At 44.1% G+C, this 19,210-nt stretch overlaps 1 protein-coding gene across 2 annotated transcripts in view; it reads left to right on the top strand.

The window, feature by feature from the left end:
• Pmp22 (peripheral myelin protein 22) overlaps window positions 1–17,522 on the top strand; it is a 30,028-nt gene extending 12,506 nt beyond the window's left edge. For both annotated transcript variants that reach the window (XM_020186614.2, XM_020186613.2), the window contains exons 4-5: window positions 9,545–9,685; window positions 16,260–17,522. In XM_020186614.2, coding sequence (XP_020042203.1) covers window positions 9,545–9,685; window positions 16,260–16,423 — 305 coding nt within the window. In that variant the 3' untranslated portion in view covers window positions 16,424–17,522. The remainder of the gene's footprint in view (window positions 1–9,544; window positions 9,686–16,259) is intronic.
• Window positions 17,523–19,210: the final 1,688 nt, after the last annotated feature.

Raw genomic sequence — 19,210 nt, 5'->3', positions numbered from 1 at the left:
GGCAATATAGTGACCTCATCTCAAAACAAAACAGGAAGTCTTCAATTGCATCTTCAGAATTTCACAAAATAGAACCAAGAAAACTTCCCTGTGCCTTAGGAGCAGGGAGATACAAGCCAGAAAGAGTTAGAGGTGGTGGATATTGATTTTTGGTGCCAGAGAAGGCTGTGTGAGAAAAAGCCTTATGGGTGAGTTAAAGATACATGATGACTGCCATTGCAGGGACCTGGGAGTTATCTATGCCCCAGTCTATCAGGCTGTAGAGCCCTTGGCAATACGCTTACCTTGTGTTCATCCTTCACGTTCCAGAAGAGCCCCTCTCTTCATTTCTGAGTAGGTACCAATGAGAGCCATGCGTTGATTCTCCAAATATATTGAGTGCATCTGATGTCCTTGGCTCTGTTCCAGAGATTAGGCACTCAGAGCTGATCAAGAAAGACCAGATCCTTGTCCTGTGGGGCTCACAGTTAGTTGGAAGGTAAAGGCAATACAGGATCAATATATGTTCCCAGAGATTGGACAGCACTCTGCAGAATGAAACAGAAAGTCATCCATGGGAAGGAAGGAGCTGGTCATGAAAGGCCTCTTCCTTCCATAGTGATGTGGATTGAGACTTAAAAGATGGGGAGGGCCCACTCATGTGGAGAACCATGGGAAGAAAGTTCCAGGGGGTAACAGAAAGAGCAAAACCCTGAGGTGGAGTTTGATGGGGCACCAGCTGGAAGAAAGGGGTAAGGGAAGGCAGCAGAGAGGATGGAGCTGAATCTCAACTGGAACACTGGTGATGTGTTCTTAGCAAGAGGGTGGAATTTGATTTGTGTCTTGAAAGACCATCCTTGTTGTTTTGTTGAAAATGAATTTTGGGGACAGGTAAGAATGGAGATTGGGGGCTCTGGTGGTCCAGGCTAAGAATGAGGATGACAATGAGATGATATTGATGACGATTATTGCACTGGTGTCAGGGCCTCTGTGAGCTTTCGGGGTGTCATATGGCATAGGAGGATCCAACAAGGAGGTAGCCTTTGATATGGGCCTTGAAATTATGTAGAGTTCTAGTAGGCCAGGTGTGGGGGGGAGGGGCAGAGAAAGACCCTATGACTGGTGGGGGTGGGCTCTGTGCTATTTCTAGCTCTTGACTTCTATGATTTTTTTTTTTTATTACATTGGGGGAAGAGAGGAAGAGGTCTCTGAGGTTCCTCATGTTGAAAATCCTTCCTTGAAGCTAACTCAGTTATCTCCTTTCCATTCTCATTTGTGCTGCTCAGAAACTGCCAGATTGTCAATTTCTACAGCCAAATTCAGCACTTTGAAGTAGGCTGTTCTTAAGAAAATAGTTCCCTGGTAAATCAGTTTGATAAACACTGAACTTTAGAAGTTAAGAAACTTTTTTTTCTAATGGCAAGACTTCCCATAGTCTTTATTAATCATTGTACATTGCGAAAGTCCAAGGAGAGAATTTAGCACAGTTATGCAGCCCAGGCCCCCCTTTTCTTCTGTCAACTCAGTAAGTCTTCCAAGAGCTATTCTTTGAGAAGCACAGTCTGCCTGGGTCCTCCTGTTTCTACAGTTTTACAATAAGGGTATAAAAGACAGACAGCTTCTTATTTTCAGATAACCTCACATACTTCAGCGGTGGCATGGTACTTCCTTGGCAAGTTCAAGAACTGGTGAGCAGAAGAGGAATGTGGATTAACTGAATGATGGTACAGACTGAGTATCTTTTATCCAAAATGCTTGGAACCAGAAGTGCTTCAGGTCTGGGATTTTTTGGGTTGTGGAATGTTTGCATATACATAATGAGATAATCTTATATTTCATATGAACCTTATTACATACCCTGTGGTCGTTTTATACAGTATTTTTAGTGCACCTGCATTTTGGTCAAGTATAGAATTTTCTACTTGGGTTATCATATTGATGCTCAAAAGGTTTCAGATTTTGGAGTGTTACAGAATTTGGACTTTTGGATTAGGGATGCTTCACTTATATTAGTTTAGCTGGAATGCCTGACAGGAAGGTTTTCTCCCTCCACTAAGCAGTGTGTATTCATTGGTCCCCAGCCGTAGGCTTGCTGTAGCTAAAATACCCCCATGATGACCTGTTGACAGAGCCTCCCACGTGGTCTTCACGTCCTGGTGAGCTTTCTGATCACAGCCAGCTTTTCCATCTGATTTGCTTTCTACATGGGTCATAGGCAAAATTAGCTTGAGACCTGAACCCCATTTCAAAACTACTATCTGACTTGCTTAGGGAAGAAGTGGAAGTCCTGGGGCAGGACCCACACCCACTCCGGGTATGCTTAGCTGGTGGGCGAAGCCTGTGAGCAAAGGCCTCATTGTTCAGGGTGGAGGCCTTTCAGAAATTCAGCTATTTCTGGAATGACATTCATACCAAAAAGAAATAAGGAAAATGGCGATTTTGTGTGATGGCAGTGGGCTGAAAGGTTTGGGGGTGGGAGTCCTGGTCTTGGTGAGGAGGTCATGCAGTTTTGCAGACAGCATGGCACTTTGCAAATGGGAGGTGTTAGCTGTTGACTTTGCACCCCTCTGATGCCCTTCTTCCTCATGGCCTCCCCAATTTATGTTTTATCTCGTAACCATCCTTCCTTTCATTTTTAATTCAACCTGTTTCCTTGAGTCACGAAAACTTACAAATTGCCCAGCGGAGACTAGAGGTCAGAACAGAGAGGAAGGTTGACTCCATGCTGGTAAGAAAGATGCAGATGAACTGTTTGTGCTTTCTGAGCCCTTAACCCACTGGACTGTAGGCCTTGGGCTAAGAATACAGCTGAGGGGGCAGATGTATTTCCTTCACTGCTCAGTTGCCCCTGGGCAGGAATCTGACCTTGAAGGGACTTTAAGTCATTCTGCAGCTCTGACTTCTCCTTTTCTGCCGGCGGGGAGCCTGGGCCTGCTTGCCACAGCCCACTTGGGAAAGCAGGCCCAAGGAGCTGACAGCAGCCCCAGGAGCTGACAGTCTCCTTAGAACAGCAGGTCTGCAGTGAGCTTTGGGGGTTTTCTATTCCAGTGCCCAGCACTGGTTAGGGATTGGCTTAGGACACTGTCACTGGGAATGCCACAAATACTTGTCATGCATCTGCCCTGTGCCAGGCACTGAGTGAGACCTGGAACATGAGAGGAGCTGCTCAACACGGACTCTGTGATTTGTGGGGAGCAGAGTATCATGCCACTTGTGCTTGGGTAGAAGTCCACAGGGTGACCACTTGGAATACATATGGGCCCTGCACTGTGCTCGGTGTGTATAACACAGATTTGTAAATCCTCAGCCTTCTCCCTTGCCCCCTGGTTCTCTCCACTCTAAAAATTATTTTCTGTACATCTGACTTGCAAAGGTTGGCACATTCTAGCCTGTGGATCAAATGTAGCCTACCACTTGATTTTGTAAATAAGGTTTTATTGGATATTTGCCACCTCAATCCTTACAGAGTGTTTGCATTCTCTACAGATATTCACTCTTGACTCTTCAGCATATCCCTGTGTAGGATAGTAGATCTGAATTGATATCATACTTGTTACAAAATGCTTTTTGGAACTCTGGTGAGAGCACAAATAATCTGGTCTATGTGAACACTGTGGTCCCCATTATAACAGTGACCTGGATAGAGATCCCCAGAAACAGAACCACCAAACAGTCTGTAAATGTAAATGTTTGTTTCCTCTGTCCCTCACATCAGCCTTGTGTAAGTGAGGTTATTTGCAGTTTTTTTTTTTTTTTTTTGGCAATGTGAGGACCTACCCCAGGTTTCTCATGCATGCTAGGTAGCTTTTATAGCAACTCTTGTTTGATTGTTACAACCCTATGAGATATGTCACTGCCTCAAGGTAGAGAAGAGGAGTTCAAGGCCCTAAAGAGGAAAGTGGGAAATTAAGCAGGTGGTCAGCAGAACTGGGCCATAGAGCTGTTAGAACCAGGCTGTTGTAACTGAGCAGCCTCTTGGCTGCTGGGGGGCAGAGTGAAGCTTTGCACATCCTTGTCTGAGAGCCCGTTCTCATACAAAATCCTGCACCTGTTCTTCCCAGCGTCTGTGGTAACTACTCTCTGTTATGGCTGTCCTGGTCACCTTTCTGTTCCAATTCTGATGAGCCCTGCTGGCTGGGGAGCAATGTCATATGAGCTCAGTGATTGCCTTAGGGTACTTCAGGCTTCTCTTTGTGCAACAAGGGCTGTTGAATCTTCAGCAAGCCTGGAATGGAGCTTGGGGCTGGAATGGAGGCTGCTTCCTCATGGGTTTTGTTTTGCCCTCACTGCCCGGATGTGGCTTCTGATGGACACCATTTGATGAAAATAGAGGTCACTTTTCTATGCTCATGTGGAGTCCAACTCTGCTCAGGAGTCCTGCAGTTCTTTGAGTTTTACAAGTCTAACTCTTATTAATATTGTCCACCATGTTTTCTTTTGCCTTGTAATCTTTTAAACTGACTTCAAGTCTTCAAATAGTTCAGTTGTCCCTTGTGTGTATGTGGAGGAATTGATTTCTGTCCCTCCATGCTAAAAGCCTCAGATGCTCAAGTCCCTTACTTAAAATATGAATACATAGCAATTGCATACAGCATATACATGTCCTCCTGTGTACTTGAAATACTCTCAAGATTACTTATAATGTCTGATACAATGTAAATACTACTAAATAGTTCTTATACTCTTATAGTTTCAGGAATAATGACCAAAAATAGTATGTACATGTTCAATATAGACACCATTTCTTGCCCAAATATTTTCAATCTGTGTTTAGTTGAATTCATGGATGTGAAGCCCACAGCCACATGGACGGTTCAGTGTATTCTCTTTATTAAAAATAAATCAAAGGACATAGAGCAAGTAAAAGGCTTTCTTGACCAAACTGTCTTTCATTTCAACCCCAGTTCTTTGGGAGTCTCCATGGCTGTCAGTTTGACATGTCTTAGTTTCTTTTCTGTATTAACATATGCATGCAGCTATATGCTCACACCTGTATTGGGGTTTTTTTGGAGTGTTTACCTAATGACATCATGCTGTGTACACCTTACTCTTTTTGTTGCCTTGAGATCCTTCAAAACCTACTAATTTTCTAATGCATGATTTTTTTAAGGGCTGCAAAATACTCCACTGTCGAGATATACCCCGATTTATTTTCCCTGATGGGAATGACACTGCAGTGAACATCACATCCTGCTTGTTTCATTTTGAGCGTCTGTTCACGTGTGTAGTCCACGATACAGTGATTGCATTCTTGCACTTATTGGGTTATAAGTATTTAAAAATTCAAAGATGTTCTAGTTACAGAAGGCTTATAGTGTTATTATTATTCCTATGAACAGTATCTGTGGGAACTCTGCTAATATTACCAGTTTTTTGAGTCTTGACAATTTGATGGGTGAAAATTGGTGTCCCATTCTTCATTCCTTTCACAGGCACTTCCCTGGTTAAGAACGAGGTTGAGCACCTTTTAATGTTTCCTGGCTTTTCATAGTTTTCCTTTGTGCATCATATATCTACACGGATTTTTAACTTTACATTTAGCACTTTGCTTCCTCTGGAATTTCATGTTGGAGCTTGAGATCTAACTTTATATTCTACCAATTGGATAGCTGACACCACTTATTATCTGTGGTGTTTTTCTTTATCGATTCATAGGCTGTCTTCATTATGTACTAAATTTCTATGTATCTCTTCAAAGTCTTGATTCTGTCTCACTTTTATGTTTTTCACAGTTAATACCACATTGTTCAAATTGCTGAAACTTTATAATATAAGCTCTGTATATCTACAAATAAAATATTTTGATTCCCCTAATAATTATATATTATAGCGATATTAGCATATGATATGACACAACATAGATATAGGTTTGCTATCTGGTAGGTGATGTGCTGCCTTATCAGTTTTGCTTGTTTTTCTTTCATTTGGTTTTTATTGTTGCTGTTGGGTTTTTCTTTGCTGTTATTGTGTTTGGTTCAAAATTCTTGGCTATCATTGCTCATTTTCTTTTAGAGGAATTTCTGAACGACTTTTTCAAGTTCCAATTGGGGTATTAATTAGAATAAGATTAAATTTGTACATTTTTTGATGAAATTGGCATCTTTACAATTTTGTTTCTATCCAGGAGCATAGTATGCTTCTCCTCCTTTCGCATTTTTTCTATGATCTTTAATAAAAATTGTCTACCTAGTTTTTGGGGTTTTTTTTTTTGCAGTAGTAGGGTTTGAACTCAGGGTATTGAGCTTGCTGCTGATTCAACCATACCCTCGCTCTTTTTGGCACTGGATATTTTTGAGATAGAGTCTCGTGTTTATTGCCTGGGCCAACGTGGATCACGATCTTCCTGTTTGTGCTTTGCTTGGGATGCAGTCTCACAAACTTTTTGCCCAGGCTGACCTCAAACCATAATCTTCCTGATCTCTGCCTCCTGAGTAGCTAGGAATGCAGGCTTGCGCCATTGGTGTTGCTTTCCCTCCCATAGAACCAGATATTTTAAATTAAAGGTATGTTGTCATATTATTTCCATTTGTATTAAGTCAGTTAATTTGGGGGTGATTTCCTTATTCTTTTTCTAGCTTTTTGTGTTGAAAATTCAGTTTATTCTTCCTCTGTCATTCTGTGGTCCGTGTGTATAAGGGCACATATCCTCCTCTGAGAACCGCGTTGGCCACAGCCAACGTAGAGTACTCTCAGTATCACTCCTTTCTAAAGGACTTTGTATTTTCATCTTGATTTCTTTTTCCAAAGGATTATCTGGAACACTTTGAATTTCCAAATTTATTTTGGCTATTTAAAATTTTTGGTGGTATTGGGGTTTGAACTGAGAGCCTCACACTTGCTGGGCAAGTGCTCTATCACTCAAGCTAGTGGTTGCCAGCCCTCTTTGCTTTCAGTTTTTGTTTTTAGATAGGGTCTCTGCCTGGACTGGCCTCGGACTGCAATCCTCTTGTCTCTGCCCCCCCAGAAGCTGGGCTTACAGGTGTGAACCACCATGCCCAGGTAGTTTGTTTTTAGTCTCTAATATCTGATTGCTTTTAATTTTGCATTGTGTCTGTATCATTTCTGCTTTCTTTGAGACCTGAGATGTTTTGTTGCCTAATAACACAGTCAGTTTGTAAGACTGTCCCATATGGGTTTGTCATTTGGCCCCAAATTTTCTATATGGGTTGAATTTGCTAACCCTGTTGTATGAATAATATAGATCCTTAGTTTTGATTTCTGGTTTACCTGTTCTGAAGTATGACGCTAAAGTCTTCCACTTCAATTGTGGCTCTACCAATTTCTTCTCATACTTTGATTTTGTTTTGCTTTATGCTTTTTTTCTGGGACTGTGGTTATATGCAGAGAGCTTTATGACAGTTGTTTATACAGTCTTTGAGTAAACTGAATCTTTCCTCTACAAAAGAGTTCCTTTTGGCTCCTTTTGTTTTTTCATTTTAAATTCTGTTTTTATTAGATGCTATTATTACCTTACCTGCTTTCTTTTTGTCAATATTTGCCTGAGGCTTCTGTTTGAAATGGTTTCATTTTCGACTGCTATTTATTTAGGTATAGCTCTTTTGTCAGAATATAGCTAGAATAATTTAATGCAAGGTAATAGTCCATATGTTATAGTGGGTAACTTGAGCCCATTTCACATATAATATAATTGATGACATAACTGAACTTACTATTTTAACTTTAATTCATATATTTTACTTTTTGTGTTTCTGTTTGAAAATCACCTTCTTCATCTTTGTATCCCCAGAGCCCACCAGAGGACTTGGCTTAAGACAGTAGGCATTCAACAAATGTTCATTGAATAAAAACTTCCTTGATCCCCAATTCTGGTCTGATTTAAGAAATGACTTGGGGAAAGCTCTCTCAGTTGTAGTGGCATGAGTCTAGTTGTCTTGGTGAAAGAAATTTCAAGAAGAATTTAGGTTAGCGATAAGGTACTTTTCCTATTTGAATAAATTTAACATTCAAAGATCTTAAGCTTTCTCTGTATGTTAGATCCAGCAAGTAGTTTATGACATAATGATAGTGGAGACAGTGATGAAGACGAATGTCTTAGAATAGGAGAGACATCCAGGATCTTGTCTGCACCAGCTTTGCCTTGTGACAGTGCACACTGAAGGACACACCCAGCCTGAATGAATCACTCTATTGTAATTTCAGATCGGAGCTCAGATTTCTTTGTGTTTTCAGCTGTATCTGCCAGAGAGCTAGATAATATTTTTTAAATTATATCATGGCAACATTAGCTTAACTGCAGAGGGTGCCTCTAGAGGAACCCAATGCTGGGTAAAGAGAAACATTTAATGCCACCCATTGATGTCATTTCCTTCTGTAATTGTCACATGTTGTGATAGTGGAAAGAGCACTAGACCACGCCTCCCAGATCTGGCTCATCAGAATGTGTCTGGAAATTTCTCTTCAGTACAAAGGAGCTGGATTGTTGATCTCTCAGGTTTCTTCCAACTCCGAAATGCTTCCAGTTTTGAGTGTGGAAAAAAATCTTAGGTGAAACTCTAATCACCATTAACCTAAAATCCTGAAAATTCCACCCTGAGCCACTTGCAACCCCAAACAGGTTTATCTTAATTAATTATTAATTGCAAGTTGAGTGTCCCTTGTCAGAAATGCTTGAGGCCAGAAACATTTCAGATTTAGGATTTTCTTTTTCAGATTTTGGAGCATTTGCCTATGCATAATGAAATATCTTGGGGATGAGACCCAAGTTGAAGTCATTTATAGTTTATATATACCTTATACATATGACCTGAGGGTAATTTTATAAAATGCATGAAGCAATTTTCTGTGGTGGGAAGCTTTCTATTGCATCATATTCTTTCAAAAATTTCAGATTTTGAGCATTTTGCACATTGGACTTTAGGGTTAGGGATGCTTAGCGTCTATAAACCATCCAGATTTTTAATGTTGTGCTAAGCATTGATACGATCATTTTTTGTTTGTTTGTTTCTTTTTTGAGACAAGTCTCAGTATGTAGCACAGGCTGGCCTTGAACTTGTGATCCTCCTCCTCCTGCTTCTGCCTCCCAGTGCTGAGATTATAGGTGTGAACCACCTCCCAGCTGATTTGTGCATTTGAAGGCTTGCACACCAGCCAGTTACTGAGCTGAAAAGATACAATCCCTTCTCCTCTAGTTGTTCGTCCTCAGCAAGAGTGGGGTCTGCCAGTGCCTGCCCAGGGTGTCAAGGCCAAGTACAGCCCAGTTAGGTGGACACCCTGGGAACACCCTGTTGTGCTGAACTCAGGCTGTTACCTTCTCTCCCACTTCTCCTGAAATTTTAGTTCTCAGCAAATGGGAACACTCTTCCTGGCCTGAATTTCAGTTGGAAGCTTGGAGATTTGATGGAAGGTTGGGGATTCAACCAAGTTGAGGGTGTATAAGCCATAATCTTAACTGAGCTCAAACTGCTTTGTGCTGAGGCTAAAGGTCTGATTAAGATTGACCAAAAATAGAGCCCACCAAGCAAATGGATTTCCTTCTTCATATAAAGCACACCTTTTGTCCTCAGCCTTTTCTTTCTACAAACTAACTAAGTGTCTTTACCCTCAGAATGGCTGCAGTCTGTCCAGGCCACCATGATCCTGTCCGTCATCTTCAGTGTCGTGTCCCTGTTCGCATTCTTCTGCCAGCTCTTCACCCTCACCAAGGGAGGCCGGTTTTACATCACTGGATTCTTCCAAATTCTTGCTGGTAAGTTATGGATGCTGAAGTCCACATGGAGGGTTGGATGTATCACAGGACATGGCCTAGAATGATGGGTCTTTGTGAGTCTTACCACTGGATACTTTTCATAAAGTACAGGCTCTCTGTGTGTGTGTGTCTGTGTCTGTGTGTGTCTGTGTACACTCACGTATATCTTTGAACTTGAAAGCTACCCTCTTGTCAATGGAATGAGGTATGAATGAAAGAGTCTTGGGGCACTGGAAGGAAGGTCCTCAACAGGCCAGTCCACCTGGAATGAAGCTCCAGTCTGGAGACATCACCCGTGGTAAATACTAAAGATATCTGTGGGCCCAGGCCGATATTGAGGGCTGTTTCCTATAGATTAGTTATGCCCCACAAAACCATCTGTGTTTTCTGGAAGAAATGGCCCCTATCTGCTGAGTGTTGGCAGGCTTTTCCTGGGGTATGTAACTTCTCCCATTAGGTAGTGACAAACTCACATGGATAAATTCTCACCCTCCTTTCTCCAGTCCTTAGAGTCCACTGGGCTTTGATGTACTGTCGTATCTTCTGGTGTCTTCATTTTGGTCCCTTTGTGTAACATGCTGTCATTTCCAAATATGTAACCAGGACAATACATGCAAACACACAAGAGGCCTCCTTCATCTCTTCTCTATACTGTCTTCACTAGGTCATTCACAGACAGCGTGGGAAGCCCTAGAAGCTTCTGTTACAGACGGAGGCATCTTCCAACCTTTGTCTCTAGATTCTGACAGCATCTTGATGCCTTGACTCTTACCTTCCATTGGTGGCGTCCGTAGGGATTGGAGAGAAGAAAGAGACAGAGTAGTGGATTCTGTAGTACAAGTTCACAGATCATAGACTCCATATGTACCAGAATATATCTGGGTACTGTGCCATGTTCCTGGTACCAGCTCTGTATAGCTAAAGGGTGTTTAGTCCTGTTAGTTGTCCTGTTAGTTGTCAGAAGGCCCATGGTGCTGTACCACTGCTCTGTGCTCAGGAGGTAAGCAAGTGCTCTACTACTTGAGTTATGCCCCCAGTGCCTTTGTTTTTAGTTTGTTTTTCATATAGGTTCTCTCACTTTTGCTCAGGCTGGCTTCAGACCATGATCTTCCTATCTCTGCCTTCTGAGTAGCTGGGATTGTAGGCAAAAACTACCACACCCAGCTTATTTAAAATGTCTTTTAAAACAATATCGTTTTAGGTAAAAATAAAAAAAGTGCATATATAAGAACTGTTTGTTCACACATGTAACTATATTGTGTGTTAAAGAATTTTGATTCAGCAAGACACACTCTTAAGTATGGAGATTTTCTGAACATTCAAAGTCTGTTTACTAATTCAGATTTGTTTCACCATTTGAGTCTCCTCTGAACTCAAGGCAAACATTTTAGAACTCTGCCATAAATACTTCTGAATTTAAAAGCACGTGGTTCATTTCTCCTTTACCCCCTTCAAATCTAGCTGCTTATCGCTCACGAGACCTCATTTTCAGTTACCAGTTTGTCAGTTGAGCAGTCCATATTTAAACAGGAAGTTATTGAGATCCAGAAATGTTGATGTAAAATAGCAGTTGTAACTTCTACTGCTAAGAATATTCCGTGTTTAGCTGTTGACCCCAGGCAGAACGATTGAAGAGTGGTCTCCTGGGAACCTGATTTCTACAGTTTCATTTGAAGTTGCTGTTGGGTCTTCCTACTAAAATCGAGAAGTAAGAATTAGGGACTTGACTTAGAGACTTCTGGATTCCTTTAGCATGGGACATTTCTAAATTAACCTTGTCATGTTGGTCCCCAGCACATAGCCTGTTAAGATGGTAGAAACTAGAGAGAAAATAAGAAGAGGGTGGTTGGAGGTGAGAATTGGGAAAAACCTGGGAAGCAGCCACTTAACATCAAGGAAGAAATCAGAAAAACTGAAATAATTGAGAAAGAAATTGGGGGATGGGGGAGAGGAGGAAAAAGAGGAGGAGGTGAAGAAAGATGGAGGGTGAAGAAGAAGAAGGAAGGGAGGAAGGAGCGAGAAAGAGAGGAATTGAAAAGGGGAAATGGAAAAGGGAGGGAGGGAAGAAGGAAGGAGAAAGTAGCCCCATGGTCATGAGGTACAAAATCTAAGCATGTGCTTCAATGATAGCTTGGTTCCATGCAAGGCAGATACCTGGTCAAAGACCTGAAGCATTTTTAATGGAAGCTACCAGAATCTCTACTGAGTTTCTTTCCCAGGAGGTGTCACAGGCTGGGCCATCTGCACAGCTTGCTTTCAAGAGCCCACTGGGGTCTTTATGCATCATCCAGGTGAGCTTGCAGGAAAGGCAGGTGACAGGCAAGTGGGGCTCTAAGGGGTGACTGTAGGTTTAAGAATTGTCTCTGCTTCCTCTGCATCACAGCTCAGTGTGGTTAGAGGTCTTCCTCTTTTGCCATATCATCACTTCTCAAGTTCATACTACACCACTGGCTTTCTTGTTCACACATTGGGTGGATAGTTCCCTGAAAGGATGGCAAAAGGCACCTCCCTCTGGTTCACTGCTTTTCAACCTTAGCTGTCCATCACAATCAGCTGGGGAAATTTTTTTTAAAGCCCATGCTTAGGCCCCACCCCGGGGTGCTCCATTTAATAGCTCAGGGTGGGGCTGCTCCCTGGTGACCCTGAGGCACCTAGGATTGTTGGTGCAGCCATTAAGCTGCCCTGATCTCACTGTGAGGTCTTCCAGGACATTCTCCATAGAATGGCTAACTCCATTCATGACTGCTAAGTCCCCTTCTTAGAGGAGGAGCATCCTGGTCCTATGCCTGGGATTTTGGACTCATTCCTAGTTTTAGGACCTGGAGCCCAGTCATTCCCAGAGAGCAGTCATCCTTCACTCTGATGGGCTGGATTAACAAGACGGGAAAACATCCAGAAAGTCATGCAGATACAGACCTAGAAAGAAGGAGTCAGACGTTTTGATTGGTTTGGGTTCTTATAAACCAGCAGCTAGCTCCATGCAGGGCACATAGAAGGCTACAGTCACCCACTGGGTGAGTGGGTAATTATGTTTCCGTGGCAGAATCCAACTCAGGTCAAATGTGAAGTTGCTATAATTGAAGAGAACAGAAAAGATAGTGGCAGGAGAGTCCTGTGAGCCTCTCCTTTCCTGTGTTTCATTTCTTTTGTTTTGGACGGATTATTAATAGACGTAGGGCATTTAGAATGAAAGAATTTGGGGGTTGGTTAAGGAAAGCACCATGATCCTCTCTGTTCTGAGTGAGTCAAAGATGATCTAAACCAGATATCACATTTAGAAGCCCTGCTCAAGAATGAGTCATTCTAGATGTTTCCCTGGCCATCCTTGTAGCGCTGTTGGTAGCTCTCTGGGCAGTGATGGTCATTTGGATCCTGGAGATGGAAACAGGATCACAGAGAGGCCTCCAGTTAGGTGAGATGTAGAGCCCAGCCTCTCAGGATGAAAAGTCTTCCAGTTTCCTCCTGCCCTATCTCATGGCCCTGGGGATCTCCCACCAACCAGCCATCCTGGTGTTCTCGCCAGACCCTTTTAGCCAATCTCATTCTGGCTTCTGCTGCCACCTTTCAAATGAAAATGCTTCAGCCAGGGCCACCAAGGTACACTGGAAAGTCTTTAATTCTCTGGATCACTCTCTCCTTTCTATACTGGTGACTCTCCATGCTTGAACTCGCATTCCCTCCCTTGGCTTCCAAGACTTCTTTGTGTTCCCAGCTACCTGTGTTCACGCATCACGCATCAGGTGGTCCTGCCCCACTCTCCTCTCTTCCTCACCCCAGACCCTGCCACTGCTGAGTGCCGCTGTCGTGTGGCATCCTCCATGGGCACCATGTCAATTCCTTTCTCTCTGCTCACTAACACCATTGCTGCTATACAAACGTCTCCTTGGGCACCTTCTGGCCCCCTGCTTCGTCCCCGCTCCTTAATCCATTTTTCTTCACAATTGCTGAAGTGATCTTTCTAAAAAGAGTCTCACATATCTCCTGTGCTCAGGGTCCCCCAAGGCTTCCCATCACAGCCTCCTCAACATGTCACCCAGACCCTGTCTTTCCTGACCCTGAGTGGCTCTTTCTAGGCTTACTCATCGTGGATACGTTCCTCCTTGTGCTTTCAGTCTTCTTAGCCTCATCCCTGCCCCTCCTTCTTCCTGGGTTTACCTTCCTTCCTGCTTGTGGATCACCATCTCCTCCTGCTGGAGGATTCTCCAGCACCCCAGTGTGGACTCAGTGCCTGTTTGAGCTCTCATTATATCTGGTGCACTTTTTTCTCTCCCTCTATATCATATCAGACTGCACCCAAAGTATCCACGGACACCCTAAAAGGTAGGGGCTTGTCTCACTTCTCTCATGCGCTCTGCATTTAGGACAGTGCCTGAATACAGTAGGTACTCATTGCTTGTTTATTAAACCCAAGGGAATGGAGATGAAAAGGAAGCACAGAGCATTCCTTCTGTTGCTTCCTCTGCCTTTGGCCTCATGGATGGCTCCCTTCTAAAGGCCCTGGGCTCAGGTCACCTAGCTGAGTTTGCTGTCAGTTTAAAGGGCCTTGAGACCTTCTCTTCCAAAGGGCTTTTGAGACTGTTTGGGGGATGTTGTAGACCTAGCCATCCTGAGACAGGTACCTGCTCCTGTGGCCTGAATTCTCCACACTTTTATGTTGCCATGCCAGTGTGGCTGGTTAGCTACCTCATGGAGAAACCCTGCTACATGTGGGGTTGGGCTGTCCTTCTTGCCCTCTGTCATCTGTGCTGTATCCCATGGACTCGCTCTCCTCCTTAGGACCCTGCCATTTGTAGATAGGTCAAACGCAGCTCAAGAGACAGCTTCAATTTTTTGTTTTGCTTTGAGACAGGGTCTTGCTGTGTTGCGTAGGTTGAACTCAAATTCAGATCCTCCTGCCTCTGCCTTCTGAGAGCTGAGAGTGCAGGTGTGCACCCCATACCCAGCTTGTTTCCTAGTGTTTTTTAGTGCTGGAATCAAACCCAGGTCCTTGAGTATGCTGGGCAAGTGAACTACCTCTGAGCTATTCTCCACCCCAGCCCTCAATTTTCCTTGAAGATGAGAATGAGCACTTTGGAGGGGTCAGCCAGGGAGCATGAATATCCTGGGCCTCAAGGCAGATCAAGTGTGTCCCAGCAGATCCAAACAGCCATACACCAGCCATAGTTTCCTACAACCCAGACGTGGTTGCTGCCCTCTGCACTTTCTGTAGGTAGCAACAGATCCTGGATCCCGTCCCACTGAAGTTCCAAGATCATTTTGCAGCTTTCTCAACAGAGTTCCTCAACTCCCAGGCAAGTGGGAGTGCTCTCTTCTGAGTTGCAGAGCACAATGTTATCAGGACGGTTAGTGTGACATAGTCCCACTTCTGCACTTTGTCAAACAAAGTTGCAGTGTCCAGGGTGATAGCAGCCCAAATAGCAGTGAGGTTAGATGTAGGTGGTCCCGGCATTGGGAGTTCTGGAACCACATAAATCCCACACGGCCTGTGGATTTATAATAGAGTCTCTCAGAGTTTCTCAAAGACCCTGTTTTCAGGAGGGAACAGACAGGCTTTGTGTAGCTCCAGGATGTGCTTCTGATGTCACTGGACCCCTCCCTGCAGAGGGATGCCAATGCTCATGTGGGCATGGGCTGTTGAACTTGAGCTTGGCTGCTGCACAGGGCCTGAGGTAGAGGCCTTTCTACTTCTCACACCACAGGGCAGCATTGGTGGGCCATGGAGGGGTGGCCGGACCTACCTATGTAGTGGTGCCATTTTATCTGTTTTGGGCTTCAGGCCTAACCTTGGGGTCCCAAATGGAGTAGATCTGGTCTTTCCTCTGCAACTTCACTTCACGCCTGCATTGTCTTCTTACTCCCCAATTTCCTCCTCATGTCACCTATCCCCTTCTTACAGTCCTTCGTCTGACCAGCAGTGCCTGTAGCATCCGTTGCTTGCTGGATTTCGTGGTGCAACACTGCTAACGGCCGTGGTGGTCTGCACAGAGCCTAAAGCCTTTGCCAAACTCTGTCTCCAATAATGATGCAATTTCATTTCACCTCTGTTGGTTATGGATCATGCTACTGACCATCAATAGAATGGTTCAGAGGTTTCCACACACTTCCACTTTTGGAAAGGGATAGGTAGGCTTACCTTGAAGCCTGAGTACTCACTGGCCACCTCATGTGACCTAGAGATTAATGACAATGAAAGAAAGAGAAATGGAGGAGAAAATGTGCTGAGGACCCTCAGAGGCTGTGGTCATGGCCAAGATTGGAAGTGGAGGGCAGCTTGTTTTCCTTGTTCTCATCTTTCCCAGCTGCCTCCTCTCAGTCTTGAGCCTAGAAGCAGACTCTTTCCAGAGCTAGAAACATCCCTGCCCAGTGTTGTCAGTGAGAGGAGGAGGGGGTCTGTGGAGAGGCCTTTGGGGGTGTCACTGTGGACTGAAGATGTATGTAATGACTGCCCTTTTTACAGAGATGTACTTAGCATTGCTTGGTTTTTATGTTGGCCATTCATGTCACGTTGAACCATAAAGAAGGAAGCTTACATGCTGGCCATATAATCAAGCTGTGAACTCTCCCCCACCCCCAGGTCTGTGCGTGATGAGCGGGGCTGCCATCTACACCGTCAGGCACTCTGGCTGGCATCTCAACACTGACTACTCCTACGGCTTCACCTACATCTTGGCCTGGGTGGCCTTCCCCTTGGCCCTTCTCAGCGGTGTCATTTACGTGATCTTACGGAAACGCGAATGAGGTGCCTTGGACCATCAGTCTTAGGCTCTGAGCGTACGCAGGGAGAGAGGAGAGAAACCAACAAAAAACAGCAACAACAAGAGCTAGCCAAAACACCCAAACTCAAGCCAAACCAAACTGAAAGCAGTTGGGGGGGGGTCTCTGTTGATTGAAGATGTATATAATATCTATGGTTTATAAAACCTATTTATAACACTTTTTACATACATGTACATAGTATTGTTTGCTTTTTATGTTGACCATCAGCCTCGGGTTGAACCGTAAAGAAGTAGCTAAGGAACTTTTACAACCTAACCGTATAATCGGGCTCGGTATTTTTGTTTTGTTTTTCAATCTTTTGTTTTGCCCAGAAATAAAATAACTCCAACCAGCCCCTTCCCATTCGTCTGAAAAAAGATACCTCCCTCCCACTCCACCTCATAGTGAAACCTAAGTGTGGGGACAGACCCCAAGTGGTCAAAAGCCTGACATGGAAACATTCACTGCCTGACTCTCCGAGCGGAGCCTTAAGCACGCACGGACAAAACACCCTGACTGGAGCCCTCAGCAAAAACATGGCTGTGGCTTTAGAACACATGCCCTTGGAGGTGGAGTATCTGGGTCACACGTCGAAATGAGAAATCAGAAACAACAAATCTGAAATGGTGCTATGGATTTACCATTCCTTATGATCACTAATCATCTAAACGACTCACTGGAAATTCAATTAACAATTTTATGACCTAAAGTAGAATGGAGACCTGCATAATTCTGTGTCATATAAATGGTTTATAACTGCTTTTGTACCTAGCTAGGCTGCTATTGTTACTGTAATGAATTAATCTTAAAGCCTTCATCACTCCGTATTTTTCTTGCGGTCAAAGCATCAGGACAAGTGTCTAGACCCTTGGGACTGTGAGTTCCCAGGCTTGGCTGGGTCTAGAGTGTTCTGTGCCTCCAAGGACTGTCTGGCGATGATTTGTATTGGCCACCAACTGTAGATGTATATACGGTGCCCTTCTGATGCTAAGACTCCTGAGTTTATTTTTGCTTTGCTTTTTCTGATTTCATACCATCTGTGTGGACTAAGATGCATTAAAATAAACATCAGAGTAACTCACTGACGTCTCTTGGGTTTTCGTGGGACCTGGGTGAGGGTACAAGGTACATGTTCAGGTAAGCTGAAGAGCTCTGATGGAAAGCAAGGTAGAGCTGGGGATTTGGGTTGCAGCATGGCACTAGGGGATCAAGCTCATAGCTGCCTTACAGGTACAGTGCCTGCAGATGCGTGTGTGAAACACCTGCTGATTGGACAGAGCTGGAACTCATAGCTGGAAGGGAGGCTGTAAATGGTCTGGAGGGAACCCAAGGGTTCTCTTTACCTCCATCCTCAGTCTGTTGCTTGCTTCTCTGATGATGCGTATGGAGAACACAGAAGCATGGCCTGAGTTGTTCTGATATATAGGGGATATACATGAGAAGCGTAGCCTTTGAGGTATGATATGGTGAAAAGTCTGAATGATGGCGGTGTGTGGTCAGGCTTCCAGATAAAACACAAGTCAGCACCAGCCGAACTCGTAGCACCATCCTGAGATAGAGGAAAGACCACCTGTGTCATCCAGCTCCAGGTTTCTGGGCTGCATGTCCTCATAACTCTTACTCACCAGCCTTGTCGTGTGCATCTGATGAGCTTGTGGTGCACGCGATAATCTTCAGTATTTATTGAGCCCTGTATTGAATGGGGCACCAGAGATTAAGAAAGAATTCTAACAAAAGTCTCAACAAGTCACATTTCAGTGAGAGAGTCAAGGAAAGCAAAAGACTATTCTAATAGAATTAAGAAAACAGAAGTTAGGCAAGCCTGGGTTTGAGCCTGTCCTCTGCCACTTCCCAGATGTAGGGGTTCTATTTCCATATCCATAAAATGAGTATTCCAAGTACAAGGTTATGGGATTGTAGGGATTAAAGCAGGTGATATGGGGGAAAGCATGTGACTGGAACCTAGAAATCCCCATATGGGAGTGATAGAGGAGCATGCGAAGGCATGGAAGAAGGAAATACTGACTGTTATCCAGGACTTTCAGCCCTGACGGCACGTTGGAACCTCCCATGCAGGGCCCACCTCACTTGTTTGGTATTCCACATCCATGATGATCCCAGTGGGCAACCAGGGATGAAAACTCAGAACTAGTCCAGGGCTCTTCAGACTTGAGCACACTCCCAAGTCATCCAGAAACCTGGATGATGCAGATTCTGACTCTGTAGACCTGAGATTCTGCATTTCCAATGAGTTCCCAGGGGATGCAGATGCCGCTGCTCCCCGGGCAACTGGAGTGCAGTCCCTCAGGCACCAGATGCTCTTCTGCCTGGACATCCATGACAGAGAGCTCCTCCCACACTCAGAGGCACACAGGACCATGAGATACATGTGACACTAAGTGATGAGGAAATTGAATTTTGCTTCATAAGTCTATGCTTTGAAAACATACACTTGCATTCCATAAACTTGCTTTTATGACATTTCACTTAAAATTAGTACAGACAAGAACAAGGAACACTAAAAGTGGCCTCCAAATCTCTGTTGGCATTTTAAAGAAAAAGTGATATAGGGGCTGGGGCGTGGCTCAGTGGTAGGGTGCCAGCTCACCATGCACAAGGTCCTGGTTGTTTGGGGGAGAGGGAGAAGAAGAAGAAGAGGAGGAGGAGGAGGAGGAAAGAGAGAAAAGGAGAGGGAGGGTGTGGAGAGGAAAAAGAGGGAAAAAAAGTAATATATACCTAGGATTATAGCACCCTAACCATATCTAGAGA

This window comes from Castor canadensis, chromosome 11, assembly GCF_047511655.1.
Source record: "Castor canadensis chromosome 11, mCasCan1.hap1v2, whole genome shotgun sequence".
NCBI classification, from domain to species: Eukaryota; Metazoa; Chordata; class Mammalia; order Rodentia; family Castoridae; genus Castor; species Castor canadensis.
This window is presented reverse-complemented; position numbering and strand designations above follow the sequence as displayed.